The sequence below is a fragment of the Musca domestica genome, unplaced genomic scaffold (genome assembly GCF_030504385.1).
Source record: "Musca domestica strain aabys unplaced genomic scaffold, Musca_domestica.polishedcontigs.V.1.1 20, whole genome shotgun sequence".
NCBI lineage: Eukaryota > Metazoa > Arthropoda > Insecta > Diptera > Muscidae > Musca > Musca domestica.
In genome coordinates this window covers 1831731-1846817 of record NW_026712250.1, presented here as the reverse complement: position 1 = coordinate 1846817, position 15087 = coordinate 1831731, and the positions used below count along the sequence as shown (strand labels likewise).

At 36.3% G+C, this 15087-nt stretch overlaps 1 protein-coding gene and 2 long non-coding RNA genes across 3 annotated transcripts; 2 read left to right on the top strand and 1 right to left on the bottom strand.

Annotated features, from left to right (window-relative positions):
* The first annotated feature begins 7917 nt into the window (after positions 1 to 7917).
* Positions 7918 to 9762, top strand: LOC101900638 (retinol dehydrogenase 12). Its single transcript, XM_059122511.1, has one exon. The coding sequence runs from the start codon at positions 8477 to 8479 to the stop codon at positions 9569 to 9571; it is 1095 nt and encodes a 364-aa protein (XP_058978494.1). The 5' UTR covers positions 7918 to 8476; the 3' UTR covers positions 9572 to 9762.
* Positions 9763 to 11673: 1911 nt separating this feature from the next.
* Positions 11674 to 12222, top strand: LOC131802308 (uncharacterized). Its single transcript, XR_009342141.1, has 2 exons — positions 11674 to 11992; positions 12049 to 12222. It is a non-coding gene; the product is annotated as an uncharacterized LOC131802308 (long non-coding RNA).
* LOC131802309 (uncharacterized) lies at positions 11929 to 12528 on the bottom strand. The gene is made up of 2 exons (XR_009342142.1): positions 12246 to 12528; positions 11929 to 12173 (listed from the first exon to the last, which is right to left on the bottom strand). It is a non-coding gene; the product is annotated as an uncharacterized LOC131802309 (long non-coding RNA).
* Between the last annotated feature and the right edge of the window lie 2559 nt (positions 12529 to 15087).

Sequence of the window (15087 nt, the reverse complement as noted above, 5' to 3'; positions counted from 1 at the left end):
AAGCCTATAGTATTTTGGCGCCCAAATGTAGGCTGGCTTCTAAACCAATTGGATCCCCCTACTATTTCAAAATCTCTCTCTCTTTCTAAGGCATCGCTAAAGGATCCCTGATAAAATTGAAGAGATCTGCTTTGTCCACAAATTGATTCTCAATGTTATTTCATATCTTCCCCCCAAAGCATTGCTGAGGCAAATCGATATATGTTTTTGGCGCCCTAGTGCCTACTTTTTTCTTGGGTAATTGATACCCTTATGTTTTTGTTCATCACAGTAAAAATTTTAAAGATACGTGTGGCGTCCAAATGTAGACTGCTTTCTCAATATATATAACTTTCTTTTCCGGTCAAATTTCAAACCCGTTGATTTTTTTTCGTTTTTCCACCTTTTTCTAACCAAATTCAATTTTATTTTTATTCCTTCTATTTGCCATGTAAACACCCATATGGTCGGCAGTAATAATAATATGGTACATTATTGCAAAATTTTACGACTGATCATAAAGAGCTCAAGCCATTGAACAAACAGTGAAATAAAATAAACTTAATATGTAAAATATTTTGCCATACGGCATTTGGATAGGCTATCTCGTTCGTTCGGTCGGTCCGTCCGTCCGTCCTGTGGCTGACAAAAGCAACAACAATATAAATGCTAGTCATATTTCACAGACATTTACAATGCCATACGTTGAATTTTTTTGTGTTTTTTTTTTGCAGCCAAACCATCAACGCCAACGTTTGGTTTTGCCTACAGTATGGTATGTCCGACAGTCAACCACTTGGCCCCAAACAGCCCCTCTTGCCAATCATTAAACAACGGCAAGTTGCAATTTAATAAAATGCCAACCATAAATTAAAACACATTGTACATCGCGCCTTCGTGTTTTTTTGTTTTCGGTAAATATTCATTGAAGAATTCGTTTCCCCTCCGAAAAAAGGGGAGGGAGGGGCGGAATTCATTTGTAAATAAAAAAATAATGTAATAGAAATAAACTGAATAACCGTTGTAACTAAAAATAAAATTGTGATATACCTTTAGAAAATTGTGTAAAGTACACTTCTAATGTTCTCTATTCACTGGTATACTAGCTGGGAATTATTAAGTTAAGTTAGATTATTGTAGTTCTTAAGCAAAATATATTTGAATAAATTTGAATTTCTTAACTGGTAGTCGAGTGAAAAGTGCCTTACAAGACATTTAAAAGTTTGAATGGTTATGATTTTGTTCCAGCAAATTGAGAACTCTATAATTTTTAATTAGCCTAAACTTCATTTATGTTTGTGAGATACTCTCTTTGCCATTTTCACAATATTTTTATCTCTCGGAGATGAGATAATCTTTGCTGATTGCCAAAAAGTTGAGAATTTTCCCGAGAAACATTCGGGCGCCAAAACTCTCATCATTTCTTGTGGAGCGCTTATAATCTCAATTTTTCTCTCGTTCGAAAACTGCTGTATTTTCCTCTTCAATATTTTCAGTATTCTGGTCTTCAGGAGATATGATAATCTTTATAGATTTCGCGAGAGTGGAGAAATCATCCTAAAAACATTTGGGCGCCATATTAATTAAATCTCATTTATTTTGGTACCTCATTGCCAGAAGGCTTACGTACTTTCTTGATTGAAATATTCACAGTTCCTGAACTGATAATCGTGGCTGATTTCCCAAAAAAAAAAATTTAAAAAAATCGGTCTCCAAAAATCGAATCAATTTGAATGGGAAGCTTATCATCCTATTATATTGGAACTTCTTTGCCAGGAGGTATACAGTATTCTGCTCTTCAGGAGATCTGATAATCTTAGCCGTTTCCGATAAGATTTCTAAGTCAAACTAAGGACATTTGGGCGCCATAACCCATATCAAAGTCTGCGATCTGTGAAATAACATGTAATTGTCGATATAAGACCTCCCCTATCATTCCCTTTTATTTAGATTTTTACTACTATTCGAACCCCATAACCCAAATCAATCTGTATGTGATTCTTACGATCTTTGGATGCACAGGAGATTGGCTATAGATGTCTACATTTGTCCTCTTATTACTATGCCCTTTTAATTTTGGGGGAATGCGTTTTTTTTTTCTCTCTCCTTCTCCCAGTCTTCCCACCACATAAAGCTCTCGCACACTAGTTATAGCAATAGAGTACCTTCACGTTTTTTTTTTCATTATTTAAAGAGACTGACCTTTCTTTAATTCCAGGCTGGACTAAAAATAGTCGGTGGATATTTTTAGTCCTCGGACACAATTAGATTGAATGTGAGGCTTTCCTTTATTACTGATACGATACACCTCTCTGGTAATTATATAAATTGTTTGCCTTTAAACGAAAACAACAATGGACATCCTTTAAATACTCTCTGTTATAAAGATATCCTTCATCAAAATTGACATGGGTTTGAGAATGATTACTACATTCCTCTGAGCTTTATTGAAGTCCCATTGGCATTTGAATACAAAAAAAAAATTATGGGATATTTCCATAACAAAAAAAAAAGGAAGTCAATATATGCCACCTAGTTAAGTATCCAAAAAAAAAACAAGGACCTGAAATATAGGAATTTGCTAAATTACATTTTACAATAACTACCAATAACCCCACCCCCAATGCCAGCCACTTTCTCATAGAAATGATGAAACACGTGCCGAAAAGCACGTCAACTATTCCCTTCGATATTTCAGTGACAGGCTTTTTGCGTTGTTATGCAAAGTACGCACAAGAAGATGGTTATGGAAAATTCCCAAAAATAAGCCGCAAACACATCGACACAAACTGTTTACCTTTTGTACACAAAAATATGTGAGTGTGTGTGTGAATGTTTGTCTCAAAGGACATATGGCAAAAAATTTAAATTTAAGCAGGGATTTTAATCTCCTTCAGACTTCACTCTCTTTGCTTTGCTCTTCTTTTGTCTATAGAAAAAAAAATAAAATGAACTTAAATCTTGGTAACCAAACATGACCTACCATCATAAAACACTCAAGCTATAAGAGAATATAAATTCGGAAGAGGAAAAATAAGCAAAAATTGGCAAGGATAACAACCACCGATGTGTGAGTGCTCTCAAATTTGCATAGAATGGAGAAACTCAAAAAAACCCCTGCCATTGAGTGGAGTTGCATGAAGAGAGTATGAAAATAGTACTCTCTTCTTTGTCAGAGATGGAGAGACAACGTGGTTGGTTTCCTACGTCATCAGTTATTGTTTTTTTTTTCTTTTCTTTTGGCGTACATCTGGGGATACACACCAAACAAATAATGTGTATTTACCGTCGTCGTCGCTGTTGTTGTTTTTGTTGTGTTGCGTTTTGTTTGCTTTGCTCTCGCGTAAACGTCAAGTGTGTATTCGTTGCAGTATTTAAGGCGTAAAGAAATGAGGTTTCTGCCTCACATGTCCTTGCATACGATTCAAGGTTAGTAAACTGTTGGCCGCATACCACAATATGTGGGTTAGACCAAACAAAAATTGTTTTTTGGCAAGAAAAATGTTTTAAATTATAAGGTAAAAAATAAATAAAAAACGATGCTTTTGGGTGATAAAAAACAATGAAAAGGGTAATGTAAACAATGTATTACTTTAATGTAGATATGCAACAATAATTAGCCATCTTAAGATAAACTGCTGAAAATGTTATCCACTTCAAGGGGATAAAGTAAAAATTAGATCTCTTTGGACCAAATTCATTTCAGGGCATTTGGAGTTGATCTAAAGATGTCCGTGCGTCCGTCTGCCTTTCTGTTTGACTGGTTGGTACACACGATAACTCTCGAAGGGAGTTTCCGATTTGATCCAAAGTTGGCACATCGTAATATTATTGTCAAACTTAGCTTGAGTTCGAAGAAGGCCAATATCGGCCCACTCCTTCTGATACCTCCCCCACAAAATGTCAACATTTTAAAAGAAAATAATTTACGGCACAGAAAGAGAAAGGATAATCCAATTTTGTTTCAACTTTGCGAAACCCAATATTTACATCAGTGCCAGATCAGGTGCGAAAATGAACAATATCGACCCACTCCATCAAGTACCTCCGCCACAAAGGTTCAAAATTTAGAATATTTATAGCTCTTATAAAATGTGATGTAAGTGTTCGATTGTCTTCAAATTACACATATCACAATATTTTTATTAACCCAAGGTCTGATGTGAATAGCTTCTGGTACCTCCCCCACAAAGGGTCAAAATTTTGAATAATCATGAAGCTCATAAAACACGAAATTAACATCTGATTCCCTTCAGACTTGGCACATCTCAATATTTCCATCAATACATGATATGCCATAAATATGGTAGAGATCGGACCATTCCTTCTGGTACCTCCCCCACAAAGGGTCAAGTTTTTAAATAACCAAAACGATCATAAAATCCGAAATAAACATCTGGTTCTCTTCAAATTACACAAATCACAATATTTTAATTAACCCTAAGTCTGCTGTGATGATGGGATATAACGGTCCACTCCTTCTGGTACCTCCCCCGCAAAGGGTCAAAATTTTGAATATCCATGAAGCTCATAAAACGCGAAATTTATATCCGATTTTATACAGACTTGGCACATCTCAATATTTCCATCAACACAAGATCTGTTATAAATATGGTAGAGATCGGACCATTTCTTCTGGTACCTCCCTCACAAAGGGTCAACCTTTTGAATAACCAAAACGATTATAAAATTCGAAATAAGCATCCGATTGTCTTCAAATTACACACATCCCAATATTTTTATTGGTCAAAGGTCTGGTGTGAAAATGGAATATATCGGCCTACTCCTTCTGGTACTTCGACAAATAAAAAAGCAAAAATAATGTGACCATATGGCAAAGAAACAGCAATGTCATATACTTAAAGGAAAGAAAGTTATATGACTTGTGATATTATCTGGGGTTTTATTGGTTTACAACACCCTACAATGGGAAATTTTTTTAATATCTTTTTTTTTATTAAAACCAGTTTTAAAATTTGAAATCAAACTGAGCTGTTTTCAATTATAAAATACATGCTGTTATAATTATTATTATTTTTTTCTTATTTTTGAATATTTAATTATATACCAATTTTCCATGCCAAAGAGTGATTAGCTACCGGCGAAGCAAACAAAAATATTTCTCACATTCATGAAGCCATGCTCCAGCCAAGTTATCAACAAAACATTAAAACAAAAGATTCATTTAAAGCTGGGAGATGAAAAAGAAAACCAGTTTGTAGTTTCACTTGGAAGCCATGATCGTGAAAATTCAAGCAACATCCAAAAGACGCAGCTGCATCCATGACTGATTGGGGAGAGTGAGATAAAAAACACATCAAGTGAACCCTTTTAAAAAAGAGTTTTAACTCAGTTCTAACTCTCCCTTCATCCCAATCGTCGTCATAGCTGAAAAGCGAAAGTAAACAACAGCAGGTGCACCCAGTGGTGATCCATCAAAACCCTACGCAAACGCATGTCTATCTTCCTACCTCCGTCTGCGAAAACTGGAATAATTAACACAATTAAGTAACTTGCAACAACAACAACGGCAGTAATAATTATGGCAAGCAACAAATCCTACGTTTATGTTTGTTTATTTTCTCCACAGAGCAGAGAGTACAACCAAATAACCGTACTAAGGAGAGCACTCAGCCATAACAGAGTTATGTAAACGGGCCATATTATGGAGAGGCAAGACTATTTAATAGACCAAAGTTAAATTGCTTTATTTTTGAAATTATTACACAGAATTTGTTTATTAAACAAGTCTATTTAATATAAAAGAAATTAAATACAAAACAACAACATTTGATGTCAATAACATTTAAGAAACCTTTAAGCCAGTTTTAAAGGGGAGTGCATGCTCAAAAATGAAAGAGAGAGAGGGAGAGATGGTATTAATAAAAATAACATAAAGGGACAGTGGGTAATAATGGAATTTGCATTGTAGAGAAATGTAAAACATAAAAAATACGTCTGTAATTCATGGTGGTGGTGTTCCGAAGCAGTTGGACAATATTGACCAAAACTGATATAAATATTACAACGTGCCAGATTTGGACTATATCGACTACTTTCCATACTTTAGTGAAATGATTTGAAAATGACCGAAGTATTCCATTTTCATACTTCACCTAATTCAGATAAAAATATTGGTATGTGCAAATTTTGAAAGAAATCGAACATTTATATCCAATTTTATGCGAAATCATAAATTTCAGATTTCTGGTTGAGAGAAATATTTAGATATAGCAAGTTGTAAAGAATCGCCCACTAGTTTCACAAGGTATGACAGATAAAAGAATTGAAATTTTTGACCCTTTGTGGGTGAGGTGCCAAAAGGGGTTGGCAGATATATCATCTTCATAACAGATCTTGCGTTTTAGCCAAAATATTTGGATGTGTAAAATTTCAAGAGAGATGGATGTTTATTTCTCTTTCTTAGAGCGTTTTGTTTTTCAAAATCTTGAACCCTATGTGGGGAAGGTACTAGAAGAAATGGTGCGATCGCTACTATCATTATAACAGATCTTGTGTTGATGGAAATATCGAGATGTATCAAGTCTTAATGGAATCGGATGTTAATTTTGCGTTTTATGAGCTGCATGGATATTCAAAATTGTGTCCCTTTGTGGGGGAGGTACCACAAGGAGTGGGCCGATACATTCCATCTTCACACCGGACCTTGGATTAATAAAAATACTGTGACGCGTGAAATATGAAGAGAACCAGATGCTTATTTCGGATTTTACGATCGTTTTGTTTACTCAAAACTTCGACACCTTGTGAGGGAGGTACCACAAGGAATGGTCCAATCTCTACCATATTTATAACAGATCTTGTGTTGAGGGAAATATTGAGATGTGCCAAGTCTTAATGGAATCGGGAGTTAATTTTGCGTTTTATGATCTTCGTGGATATTCAAAAATTTGACACTTTGTGGGAGAGGTACCAGAAGGAGTGGACCGATATATTCCATCTTCGCACCAGACCTTGGGTTAAGTATTGTGATGAGTGCAATTTTAGGAGAACCAGAGGCTTATTTCGGATTTTATGATTGTTTTTGGTTTTTAACACTTCTACCCTTTGTGGGGGAAGTACCAGAAGGAATGGTCCGATCTTTACCATCTTTCTAACAGATCTTGTGTTGAGGGAAATATTAAGATGTACCATGTCTGAATCGAATCGTATAGTTATTTCGTGTTTTATGAGCTTCATGAGTAGTCAAAATGTTGACCCTTTGTGGGGGAGGTACCAGAAGGAGTGGACCGATATATCCCATCTTCACACCAGACCTTGGGTTAATAAAAAATATTGTGATGAGTGTAATTTGAAGACAATCGGACACTTACATCACATTTTAGAAGAGTCATAATTATTCAAAATTTTGGCCCTTTGTGGGGCAGGTACTTGATGGAGTGGACCGATATTGTTCATTTTCTCACTTGACCTAGCACTGATGCAAATATTAGGATTCGCAAAGTTGGAGTAAAATCGGACTATTCCTTCACTTTTTGCCGTTAATCATTTTCTTGGAAAATGCTGACATTTTGTGGGGGAGGTACCGAAAGCAGTGGACCGATATTGACCCTCTCCGAAGTCAAACTAAGTTTGACAATAATATTACGATGTACCAACTTTTGATCAATCCCTAAATGGAATTCCTCTTCTTAATATAAACAGACTTTCCAACCCGAATACCCTCTGTAACCCACTGTGCCGTCCCACATTAAACAGAGCATAACATAACTCTTCCCTACTGGATACAAGAGTCCCCAATCCCGAAGCGAGAGAGAGCGAGCATACGACTATGTTGTAAAATGCATTCACCACAACCAAAAAAAAACGACAACAACAACAACATGGAAGAAGAAAAGAAAAAGTACAAAGAAAGAAAAACTGGCAACAACATAAGTACGTCTTTGGACGACTTGGCCTAGACAGGTATTAACCAAAATCTCAGCAAGTTAGTGTGGATCAGTGTACAAGAGTGAACGCTTGTTGTTGGCGCGTCCGTCGTCTTTTAAAGCTATTCGAGGTGTCTTCCGAACACAACGCTCAGTTTTTGTATTATTATTTTTGGGCAAACTCCACATAGCTATTCCCAGTTTAGAGACCACTCACTCACTCACCGTTTGTCTGACGGCCTGCCTGTCACAAGTCACTCAGCCACTCACTCGCCGTGCTTTAAAGTGGCATAACATTCGATGTGCAACCAAACAAGGGCCACTAAAGCGAACTAAATTTCTATAGAAAGTTTTTTGTTTGTTGTTTCCGAATCGTGTTCGAATCGTGTTAATTCAACAAGTTTCTCGCATGTGTCCGGAGGTATGCGCATGCGCCTTGGTCTTGTGAAAATACAAATTGTTACGCGAGTGTACATTCCAACAGCTAGCCAGCCAGTCAATCGGTCGGTCGGTCAGCCAGTACGCCAACACGAAAGCAAAAGAAAAAGTTTGTTTGAGCAAGCATTTAGCAATATTTGTCTCTTATTCGGAAACAAGGCCAGCCAGCAATGACGGATGTGGAAAATCCACAACAAATCCAAGACGAGATTAAGAAAATCTGTTTTGAAGGAGCCTGGGCTTGGATTATTGAAATTGTCTTCTGGTGTTTAGTTGCCTGCCTGATCATGTACTTGATCAGACGTTTGGTGGAGGGTCCATTCTATCGCAAGCCCAATCGGGTCGATGGCAAAGTTGTCATTGTTACGGGCTGTAACACAGGCATTGGCAAGGAGACGGCCATGGAATTGGCCAGGAGGGGGGCTCGCCTCTATATGGCCTGTCGTGATGCTGCTCGCTGTGAAGCTGCCCGCCTGGAGATCATTGAGAAGACACAAAACACCAATGTCTTCAATCGCACTCTAGATCTGTCATCACTCTCCTCGGTGCGCCAGTTTGCAGAGCGCTTCAAGGCAGAGGAACAAAAACTGGATATCTTGGTTAACAATGCTGGTGTGATGGCCACACCGCGCAAACTCACCGCCGATGGATTCGAACAGCAAATGGGCATCAATCATTTGGGTCATTTTCTGTTGACAAACCTGCTCTTGGATCGCCTTAAGGCTGCTGCACCCAGCCGTGTGGTGGTTGTCAGTTCGGCTGCCTACATCTTTGGTAGCATCAACAAACAGGATTTGATGAGTGAAAAATCGTATTCGAAATTCTTTGGAGCCTATTCGCAGAGTAAACTGGCCAACATTTTGTTTACCCGCAAATTGAGTGAAATCCTGAAAGACTCCAAGGTGACGGTGAATTGTTTACATCCCGGCATTGTTCGTACCGAGCTAATGCGTTACAACTCCTGCCCCAAGACATGGAATGTCATTAAGAGAGTTATTGATATATTCATACGCTCACCCAAGGCTGGCGCCCAAACATCATTGTTTTTGTCGTTGGATCCGAAATTGGAATGTGTTTCGGGGGGTTTCTACTACAACATGTTGAGATTCCCTGTCTTGCCGAAGGCTAAGGATGCTGAAATGGCCGAATGGCTTTGGCAGGAAAGTGAAAAATTAGTTGGCCTCAAACAGTCCATGGCTGCGCCAGTGAAAAAAGAAGAGAATTCTGAAATGGAAACGGTTAAAGTTGTGGCGAGAGAGGATTGAGAGAGAGAGTAATTTATTTACATAAATAATTGAAAAAAATAAAAAAATAAAGAATAAAAATGAGAAAAGTACCAGTTTAGTTTGTAAATTTTTATTTTTAGTTATTAACTTTTTATATTTATTTTTTTTATATCTTTAACTTAAAATGATAATTAAAGAAGAACAAATACATTTATTATTTATTTTGAAAAGGAATGCTATATTATTTTTGGAAGAAGGAAAACATAAAGGGGAAGGGCCCAAGACCCTATACTTAGTTTTTTTTTTTTTGGCAATATTCTGTGGAAATACAGCGTGGGATAAAAAAAACTGCAACAAAGTCAAACGCCATTATTTTTACATCTTTTTTTTAAAATTTTATTGAATGAAAGCAAAAAATGTCGGAAATAGCATCAAATTTTAGAATAAGTTTATATGTGTTTGAATTGGTCACCTTTGGCACAATTTATGGCCTTCAAACCGCCAATGAAGCCGTCACACGCTGCCCGAATGTTGCTCTGCGGTATTTTGACCCATTCTCGGAGAAGCGCTTGCTTCAGGTGATCGACACTTTGTGCCAACCTGGCTTTCCAAATTACTCCAGACACAATAGTCCAACGGATTGGTATCCGGAGATTTTGGTGGTCATTGTGGGCTGGAAATGAAACGAGGAAACTCATTTTGTAACCATTCTTGGGTGGCGAGTGCTGAGTGCGATGGTGCTGAGTCCTGTTGGAATGTCCAAAGTCTGCGGCCAAATTTTTTGTGTGCCCAGAATATTTTCCCGATAATATTCGACATTTATTCTGATGCCACGGTCGATTAATACGAGCGGAGAGCGACCATCGGCTGTTATGGCGGCCCACACCATCACCATGGCCGACGCTTGAGTTCTAGGTGGCCAACCGAAGGTGCACATTTTCAGCTGACCTCTTTGGCAGGCGCCGATTACACGATAATTTTGTTTGTTTACAAACTGCGGGACAACGAATGTTTTCTCATCGGAGGCGGAGAAAACCAAATTTGGCAGTTCACCACTTTCGGCCCAGCGAAGCAACTCTTTAGCTTTTTTGAGTCTATTTTCTTTCTGTTGCGGTGTAAGTTCTTGTACTTTTTGGAATTTCAATGGCTTTGCCCCGAGCTTGTTTGTCAATATTTGCCGAATGAAGTATTGTGATATGTTCAGCTCATGAGCCATTTTTTGGCCACTGCAACGCGGATTTCGATCAATTCGCTTCTTTACTTTTCGAACAATTTTTGCTGACGTTGCTGTTTTCTTCCGCCTACTTCCTTGACGTCGGGCTACGCTACCAGTATCACGATAAAGAGTGATGGTAAGAGACACAAAACGATTTATTCACATTTAAATGCTGGAGTGCTCTAACGATAGCCACTTGCGGTTTTCCGGCCAAATATAAAGAAATCACACTATCGCGCTTGAATTCCATCACGAATAATTTTTTTTCTGGAAGATTCTCACCAAAATGCTTTCGGACGCTTGTAAACAATATAATGATCTGTCACTGGAATAATTTTAACAGCTGTCGGACGAGTGGCTTAGAAATGGCAGCAGTCTGAATTTGGTTGCAGTCTCTTCACCTCACCCTGTATACCCTCTTTACCCATTTGGTTGAAGGTATAATAATCGAACTTGTGTGTATGTGGTAGTAAAATACATCTCTGATTCTCTGACAATTTGTCTTGTGTAAACACCGTGTTAATTTATCGGCTGAGTTGTTTATAAAATAATGAAGAAGTTCTAGGTTGACTTAGTTTCATTTCCGTCCATAATTCAAATTAGGTCACCCTAATTTTAAGGCGAGAATAGAGAAAAGGACTTGGCTTAAAGCTGAAAATACATAAAACGCTTTTTTCGAATGGCTTAAGTCATCGGCTGGCTTCTTTGTAGAGGAAAATAGGAGTTTCAGGTTGACTTAGTTCGTTTTTGGCCCTTTGTTCGTTTTCGAAGAAGCCAGTCAAATATGGGCTTTATGTATTCCCACCTTAACAGCCTGTTCCACGATCTCGAAAGAAAATTTGTGCGAACGAAGGCTACTCACTCACTTTCGCATAAGAATGCGTTCCACTAACTTTCGTTCTTTCTTTCGCATAGCATTACGTGATTCAGTGTTGCAAAATATTTTTTGGCAAAATTAATCGCGAAATAAGGCAAAAAAAAGCGCCAAATGTCTAATATAAACGCGAAAAAGCAGCAGTGGCTCTGTCTCAACTGACAGTTCAGCTGTAAACAAACAAATTGTAAATAAACAAACAAAATAAAATTTCTAGTGATTGTGTTCAGATTATTTGTGTTCTTAAAAAAAAAAAAAAAATGAATATTTCTGTAGCCATATTTTTTATGGATGATGAGGAGGAGGTTCAAATTGTGCCACGGAGGCATTTAAGAGATGCTTCGAATTTATTTGAAGTACCTAACAACCAGTAAGTATGATTGTATTTTTACATTTTTAAAATAATAAAAAAATGATTTTTTCTAGGTTTGTGTCTTCCAGTGGTCTTCATGGGATTGCCTGCTGCTTCCAAAAATTGGCACTCCTCTGGCGAACTTAGGATTCTCCCCCATATACTCAACTATTGCCCGCAGCTGTGTAGTTTTTTCGTGCTGGAATTGAGAAAATAAAAAAATATATATTTGTTGTTCACAGATTAAATTGCATTTATTATTTTTACTTACATTTTTCTTTCCATTTTCAATCAAGAAATGTTTATGTTAAAACAATTTTCCTTAATTTTTATCATTCGACAGCAAACACACAAGTGACTGATTTTGACATTTGTGTTCGCATGCGTACGAAAGAAAAAAGATAGTGGAACGCAAAATTACACTGAAACGCTTACGTTTTCGTTCGCTTTGATTTTCGTGCAAATTTTCGTTCTGATGGATTTTAGTGGAACGGAAATCAGCTGTTTGTCGTGTAAAAGTTGTGCGAACGTGTTCTTTCGACATCGTGGAACAGGCTGTAAGTCATTGGCTGGCTTCTTCGTAAAAAACAAGGGTTTTAGGTCGTCTTAGTTCAATATAGGTCCATAATCTATATTTGCATACCCTACGCCATGGTAGAAGAATACAGGTAGTCGCATTGACACAGCTCTTAAGAAAATGAACTGTCAAACTGAATTTGGAATTGAAAAGATGATTGAATGAAAAATTATTGAAATTTGTAAAAAATGTCGAAAAATGCATATCATAACAACCTCCGATTTGCATCGTATGAGAATATATTTAAAAATCAACTTATTTTTGACAAAACATTTAAACATTTATGACATATCAATGTTCCCAAGTGTTGATGCATCTACCCATATTATTATACCATGCCCTAAAATAACCCTTCTTTCCCTTTATGATATCGAAAAAAAATTGCAAAACTGAAGGTTCTGAAACAAATCAATATTGTATTCCCAGAAAAGGCAATACGTAGAAAAGCGCAGTTTTTTATAACTAAAAAATTACTGATTCTCCAAATAGTTGTCATAGCTTTCAATCTAATGGCGTCATACTATCCGTATAGCATCATCATGTTTATACAGTGGTACCTTGTGGATGAGCTCATATGATTGGTTATCTTCTTAATTCTACCATGCATATAACCAAGAAAAGGGAACCTATCGATCCTATACCTTCAAAATATTATTGTGTTCCTTTGCGAATTAATCTGTCTATGAAAATCTCACTTTTGTGAGTTTCCACTGTATGGTCCAATGTACTCTGGAGCAGAATTAACATTTGAGTGAATCAATATATTCTCAATGTCATTCCGGCATGTGCCTACAATGTTAAGGGGAACATATTCATCAAGCGTAACTCCCCCTTTCTCCCAAAAATCAGCTACCCACAGACCACCATAAATGAAAAGAGTACCCCTAAACAATATTAGACATAGTTTTTTTTTTGTGTCGCAAAAGTCTCATCAATTGTCTACGTTTTGTCACATTCAATTGAAACCTGAATGGGTCAGCAGAAACAAAAAAAAAAACGTTCTAAGCCGTTATCGTTACAATTAGTAACGGCGTTTACATTGCTTCTAGTTGGAAATTTAATTGTGGCCATCAAAACGAGAACCATTTAAACTTGTATGAGGTAGGGTAGGTCATGTCGAGCAAATTGTTCTTTTGGACTTTGTTTCTTTTTTCTATTGAAATAAATTAATAACGAGATGGAATAGAAATTTATTTAAAAATGAAACTGAAAATATAGAGTTCGGGCGTTTTCACATTATTTTGAGAGAAAAGATGACATGTTTTATGGAGAAGATGACATGGTAGAAGAATATAGGTAGTTGCATCTACACAGCTGCTAAGACAATGAACTGTCAAACCAATTTTGAAATTGTAATTTTTAAATGAAAAATTATTCAAATTTGTAAAAAATTTATGAAAAATGCATGTTATAACAACCTCCAATTGATGTAGTAAAGGAGAACTTATATAAAATTTTCTTATTTCTTAAAAAAACATCGTTCCCAAGCGTTGATACATCTACCTGTATTCTTCTACCATGGAAGATGACATTTACAGACATTTAAAGAAGCAAGGCCTACAAAAAAGAAAGTTGTCATTGTATTTGAAATCCCATCAAGGTGTCAAAAAGTTTGTTTATATTTTATTAACATTCTGTCAAATTACTATCAATTATGACAGCTTGAGGGAAATCAGCTGATGATTTTCCACAACCTTGTGAATGGATGTTAAGACGTATTTATACAGATATTTAAAGAAACAAGGCCTAGAAAAAAGAAAGCTGTCATTGCATTTGAAATCTAATCAAGCTGTCAAAAAGTTTGTTTATATTTTATTAACATTCTGTCAAATTACTATCAATTATGACAGCTTCAAGGGAAATCAGCTGATTATTTTGCACAACCTTGTAAATGGATGTAAAGTCGTATTTATACTGAAAATGTTCTAGTAAGACGGGTTATTAAGATTGTCAATTCCATTGATTATAAGTCAAATATACGACGCATCTGCATACTAATTAAGGTGTCGGTGCAAATACGCCTTTAATACCTACTGTCAACTACTTTACATGAAATGACATTTAACGTGTTACGTTTTGGGAAATTTTATATATTTAGTCACTTTTTATCATGGTAAAATAAAGAAGTTATAGTCATGCATTCATATGTTTACAATTTTTTTCAAAATTATTCATTTGACAACATCTCATTGTCAAAATTTATATATACAAATCCATTGTATACAAACACATCTTGCAATGAATTTTGAGAAGGCAGAGATGGATATGCTCATTTGAAATGACTAAAGGTGAGGATATATAAGCGGCTAGGCATATTAATGGCCATGGTAGAATAATACAGGTAACGCTTGGGAACATTAATATGTCAAAAGATTTTAAATGTTCTTTCAAAAATAAATAGATTTTTGTAAGTTTTCTTATACGACACCAATAGGAGGTTGTTATGATATGCATTTTTCAAAAATTTTTACTAATTTAAAAAATTATTCATTCAAAATTTTCAATTCCAAAATTGGTTTGACAGTTCAATGACGCA